General features: G+C 43.1%; 1 protein-coding gene across 1 annotated transcript in view; it reads right to left on the reverse strand.

Moving 5' to 3' along the window:
* Window positions 1-5,668, reverse strand: part of LOC135098512 (uncharacterized) — a 10,000-nt gene extending 4,332 nt beyond the window's left edge. Inside the window, exons 1-2 of the mRNA XM_064000924.1 lie at window positions 5,263-5,668; window positions 4,304-4,412 (exon numbers count right to left, since the gene is read on the reverse strand). Coding sequence (XP_063856994.1) covers window positions 4,304-4,412; window positions 5,263-5,441 — 288 coding nt within the window. The 5' untranslated portion in view covers window positions 5,442-5,668. The remainder of the gene's footprint in view (window positions 1-4,303; window positions 4,413-5,262) is intronic.
* Window positions 5,669-6,113: the final 445 nt, after the last annotated feature.

Genomic DNA, 6,113 nt, shown 5'->3' on the forward strand with positions numbered 1-6,113 from the left:
CATGGAGGCACAGTTTCGGAGAACAATAGGAAGGACCTCATCAGGTCCATAAATCTTCCGAGGGTTTAGGTCAGCAAGGGCATGGAAAACATCATTGCGAAGAATTTTAATGGGTAGCATGAAGTAGTCAGAGGGTGGAGGAGAGGGAGGAACAAGCTCTGAATCGTCCAGGGTAGAGGTTTTAGCAAAGGTTTGAACGAAGAGTTCAGCTTTAGAAATAGATGTGATAGCAGTGGTGCCATATGGTTGAAATAAAGGAGGGAAAGAAGAAGAAGCAAAGTTATTGGAGATATTTTTGGCTAGATGCCAGAAATCACGAGGGGAGTTAGATCTTGAAAGGTTTTGACATTTTCTGTTAATGAAGGAGTTTTTGGCTAGTTGGAGAACAGACTTGGCATGGTTCCGGGCAGAAATATAAAGTGCATGAGATCCTGGTGATGAAAGGCTTAAGTGCCTTTTGTGGGCCATCTCTCTATCATGTATAGCACGAGAACAAGCTGTGTTAAATAAGGTTTGGAAGGTTTAGGTGGAGAAAAAGAGTGAGGAATGTATGCCTCCATGACAGACACTATCACCTCTGTTATGCGCTCAGCAAACAAAGACGGGTCTCTGACACGGAAGCAGTAGTCATTCCAAGGAAAATCAGCAAAATACCTCCTCAGGTCCCCCAACTAGCAGAGGCAAAACGCCAGAGGCACCTTCGCTTAGGGGGATCCTGAGGAGGGATTGGAGCAATAGGACAAGATAAAGATATGAGATTGTGATCGGAGGAGCCCAACGGAGAAGAAAGGGTGACAGCATAAGCAGAAGGATTAGAGGTCAGGAAAAGGTCAAGAATGTTGGGCGTATCTCCACGACGGTCAGGAATACGAGTAGGGTGTTGCACCAATTGCTCTAGGTTGTGGAGGATAGCAAAGTTGTAGGCTAGTTCACCAGGATGGTCAGTGAAGGGAGAGGAAAGCCAAAGCTGGTGGTGAACATTGAAGTCTCCAAGAATGGAGATCTCTGCAAAAGGGAAGAGGGTCAGAATGTGCTCCACTTTGGAAGTTAAACAGTCAAAGAATTTCTTATAGTCAGAGGAGTTAGGTGAGAGGTATACAGCACAGATAAATTTAGTTTGAGAGTGACTCTGTAGTCGTAGCCAGATGGTGGAAAACTCAGAAGATTCAAGAGCGTGGGCACGAGAGCAGGTTAAGTCATTGCGCACATAAACGCAACATCCAACTTTGGATCGAAAATGAGGATAGAGAAAGTAGGAGGGAACAGAAAAGGGGCTACTCTCAGTTGCCTCAGACACCTGAGTTTCAGTAAGGAAAAGAAGGTGAGGTTTAGAAGAGGAGAGGTGGTGTTCTACAGATTGAAAATTAGATCTTAGATCGCGAATGTTGCAGAAGTTAATGAAGAAAAAGTTGAGGGAGGTGTCAAGACACTTTGGGTCGTCGACAGAAAGGCAGTCCGACCTGGGGACATTTATGGTTCCCTCCCCAGATGGGGACTCCGAGGCTGGTGTAGGAGTTGCCATGATGATTTTGAAATTTTTGAGTGAAGGGTGTTTGTGTTATTAGGTGCTTGTAGTTTTGTGTGGAGGAAGAGAGTTGTCTTTAGAGGGCAGGCTGTGACTGCCCCCTTGTGTTGTGACACACAAAGGGAAGCGTTCATGGAGGTCACAGCTGGTTTTAATGATAAGTTCACAGCACCCCCTGAACAGTGCATTAGACCTCACTGGGAGTAATTATCGTTTCGGCAGGTGTCTATTGCCTCCTCCTGTCAATTATATACTACTTTATACTGCTTTTATATACTAGTTTATACTATTTAGGAGTCAGGTCTAATGCACTGGATCAGGGGGTGCTGTGAACTTATCATTAAACCCAGCTGTGACCTCACTGAACGTTTCCCTTTGTGTGTCACGACAAAAGGGGGCAGTCACAGCCTGCCCTCTAAAGACAACTCTTCCATCACACAAAAATACATGCATCTAATAATTTCACACACACACTCTTCACTCACAATTCAAAATTTACATGGCGACTCCTTCACCAGCCTCGGAGGAGGTGACCACAAGTGTCCCCAAGTCAGGCTGCTCTTCTGGTATTGACCTTAAGTTTGTTGACATCCTCAACTTTTTCTTCGTTAACTTCTGCAACATTTGTGGTCTAAGATATAATTTTCAATCTGTAGAACACCACCTCTCCTCTACTAAACCTCATCTTCTTTTTCTCACTGAAACTCAGGTGTCTGAGGCAACTGAGGGTATCCCCATTTCTGTTCCCTCTTACTTTCTCTATTCTTATTTTCAACCCAAAGCTGGATGTTGCGTTTATGTGCGCAACGACTTAACCTGCTCTCGTGCCCACGCTCTTGAATCTTCCGAGTTTTCCACCATCTGGCTACGACTACAGAGTCACTCTCAAACTAAATTTATCTGTGCTGTATACCTCTCATCTAACTCCTCTGACTATAAGAAATTCTTTGACTGTTTAACTTCCAAAGTGGAGCACATTTTGGCCCTCTTCCCTTTTGCAGAGATCTCCATTCTTGGAGACTTCAATGTTCACCACCAGCTTTGGCTTTCCTCTCTCTTCAGTGGAGCTGCATTTGGCGTTTTGGCTCTTCTAATTTGGGGGAACCTGAGGAGCTATTATGCTGATTTTCTTTAGAATGACTACTGCTTCCATGTCAGAGACACGTCTCAGTGTGCCGAGCGCATAACAGAGGTGATAGTGTCTGGCATGGAGGCGTACATTCCTCACTCTTTCTCTCGACCTAAACCTTCCACACCTTGGTTTAACACAGCCTGTTCTCGTGCCATAGATGATACAGAGGTGCCCCACAAACTGGTACTTGAGCCTTCCATCACCTGAATCTCATGTTCTTTATATTTCTGCCCGGAATCATGCCATGTCTGTTTTCAACCTAGCCAAAAACTCCTTCATTAATAGAAAGTGTCAATATCTTTCAAGATCTAACTCCCTTCGTGACTTCTGCCAAAAACATCTCCAATAACTTTGCTTCTTCTTTTTTTCCTCCTGATGGCACCACTGCCATCTCATCTATCTCTAAAGCTGAACTCTTCGCTCAGACTTTTGCTAAAAACTCCACCTTTGATAATTCAGAGTTTGTTGTTCCCTCTCCTCCACCCTCTGACTACTTCATGCTACCTATTAAAATCCTTCGCAATGTGATTTTCCATGTCCTCTCTCTCATCCCTCAAACTAACATCGTATTGCTTTAATTTCCTGCCTATCTAAAGTTTTTGAATCTATCCTCAACAAGAAGATTCTTAAACATCTATCACTTCACAACCTTCTATCTGATCGTCAGTATGGGTTCCGTCAAGGCCGCTCTACTGGTGATCTTCTGGCTTTCCTTACTGAGTCTTGGTCATCCTCTTTTAGAGATTTTGGTGTAACTTTTGCTGTTGCCTTAGACATATCAAAAGCTTTTAATAGAGTCTGGCACAAACCTTTGATTTCCAAACTACCCTCCTACGGCTTCTATCCTTCTTTTTATAACTTCATATCAAGTTTTCTTTCAGACCGTTCTATTGCTTCTGTGGTAGACGGTCACTGTTCTTCTTCTAAATCTATTAACAGTGGTGTTCCTCAGGGTTCTATCCTGTCATCCACTCTCTTCCTAATATTCATCAATGGTCATCTAAACCAAACTTCTCGTCCTATCCACTCCTACGCTGATGATACCACTCTGCACTTTTCCACGTCTTTTCATAGACGTCCAACCCTTCAGGAAGTAAAAATTTCACGCAGGGAAGCCACAGAACGCCTGACTTCTGATTTCTCTAAAATTTCTGATTGGCACAGAGCAAACTTAGTATTGTTCAATGCCTCAGAAATTCAATTCCTTCATCTATCAGCTCGGCACAACCTTCCAAACAACTATCCCCTCTTCTTCAATGACACTCAACTGTCCCCTTCTTCTGCAATGAACATCCTCTGTCTATCCTTTACTTATAATCTGAACTGGAAACTTCACATCTCATCTCTAGCTGAAACAACTTCTGTGAAGTTAGTCGTTCTGAGTCGTCCCCGCCAGTTTTTTTTTTTTTTTTTCATCCTTCCCGCTGGTAATTCTGTATGGATAATGTTTCACATATCTGGGGGGTTCCACTCATACCGCTTTTTTACATAGGGTAGAATGAAAAGCTTTTCGTCTCATCAACTCCTCTCCTCTAACTGACTCTCCTCTAACTCCTCTAATAATTATAATAAAAACTATAATGATGAAGATGAAGATGATAAGATAAAGAAGAATAAGAGTACCAGTAGTACCATTTATGCCTTACCTGTGTTGGCCGGTGTGTCATACATTTCCTAAACAATTCCTCTGATGAGTCAGTTTGGCTGGACGCCATAGCGGGATGCGGGGCGCGTGCTGCTCTCTCTCGTCTGTGTCTGCAAGCAGACACTGACACAGATCACACAACAGTTACATTCATGAGCAGTGCTGGCGCCTGAATCAGCTGCACTACAGTCCTCGCCACTCTCAGGTGTCCTAGCTACACAACGCCTCCTCGAGTAACTACTGTGTTCATCACAGTGGGATCCCTGACACAGCGACAGTCGCGCGACAGAAATATTTCATAGTCGCGGGACAGACTAGTCGTGCACACAATAATGGTGTGGGATATACACAACAGTAAAGATACAAGAGCGGTGTAATTGTTTGCCAAAACTCCACCACTTGACCTTGAAGTGCCACGTTCATTGAGACCAAAGTGTTCACTCACAGCTGGTGACTCTGGTGTATTGTCACGAATACCTGTGGCCTGGAGCCACAGGTAGGCTGTACAGGCTCACCCACCACGCTTGGGAGGTGTCCTGAGTTGTGTGTGTCTGACTGTATATATATATATATATATATATATATATATATATATATATATATATATATATATATATATATATATATATATATATATATATATATATATATATATATATATATATATATATATATATATATATATATATATATATATATATATATATATTGTGTGGGTGTGTGTATATGTGTAACATATATTAACAAGGTATCCTGAATCCATTTCACACTGATACCTCAGTCGGCCCTCCGGCCCTCACTTAGTGTTTCAGTGATGACAAAGAATATGAACACACAGGCACTGCCGAGGTACAGACCTGATACAAGACACAGAAATAATGATTGCCGATGCTACGTGAATATCACCGTGAATATCACCATTTCCCTTTCGTTCGGCGCTGCAGCAGCCTCAACACTCACCTCCTCCTTGCTTGCCAACGCCGGCAGTGATGCCACCAGAGGCACAGGCCGTGTTCGCGCCACCGCCAACAGCCGACAAGCGAGGAAAGAGTGATAAGATTACTCCTCCTATCACACCACTGGCGGCGGGAGTTGAGGAGGCGGGCATTGGAAAAATCGTTGTATTTGATGACTTCCATCGCCTCACAGGAGCAGCCACGTGACCTTTTCTGTCTGTGCCAGTAGGAAAACAAAGTTGGCAGACTGATTCATGAAGCAACACTTGCGTTGTCTGGCTGCTGACTTTCATTGCACTGCTGACTTGACTGACTTTCAACGTGAAGAAAAGAAACATTAGTTTTAATATACTTCTTTCTTCAACATTTGAATGGCAATTACTTCTCAGATCAATGCCCAGTTACTTCTCAGACTTGGCAGAGACACGTGACGGGAGGTCTGTCCTCTTACTGGTAAGATATTGTCCTGTCTGTTATCATTTATCTTACAGATATAATCTGCGCCGCCAGCTTGCAACAAGTAAATATGAATAATGAATCATAAGAACATAAGAACATAAGAACATAAGAAATAAGGGAAGCTGCAAGAAGCGACCAGGCTTACACGTGGCAGTCCCTGTATGAAACACACCTACCTATTTCCATCTGTTATCCCCATCCATAAACTTGTCTAATCTTCTCTTAAAGCTCTCTAGTGTCCTAGCACTAACTACATGATTACTGAGTCCGTTCCACTCATCCATCACTCTATTTGAGAACCAATTTTTTCCTATCTCCTTCCTAAAACCTAAATTTTTCAAGCTTGAACCCGTTATTTCTTGTTCTACCCTGGTTGCTGATCCTAAGAATTTTGCT

The sequence above is a fragment of the Scylla paramamosain genome, unplaced genomic scaffold (genome assembly GCF_035594125.1).
Source record: "Scylla paramamosain isolate STU-SP2022 unplaced genomic scaffold, ASM3559412v1 Contig67, whole genome shotgun sequence".
NCBI lineage: Eukaryota > Metazoa > Arthropoda > Malacostraca > Decapoda > Portunidae > Scylla > Scylla paramamosain.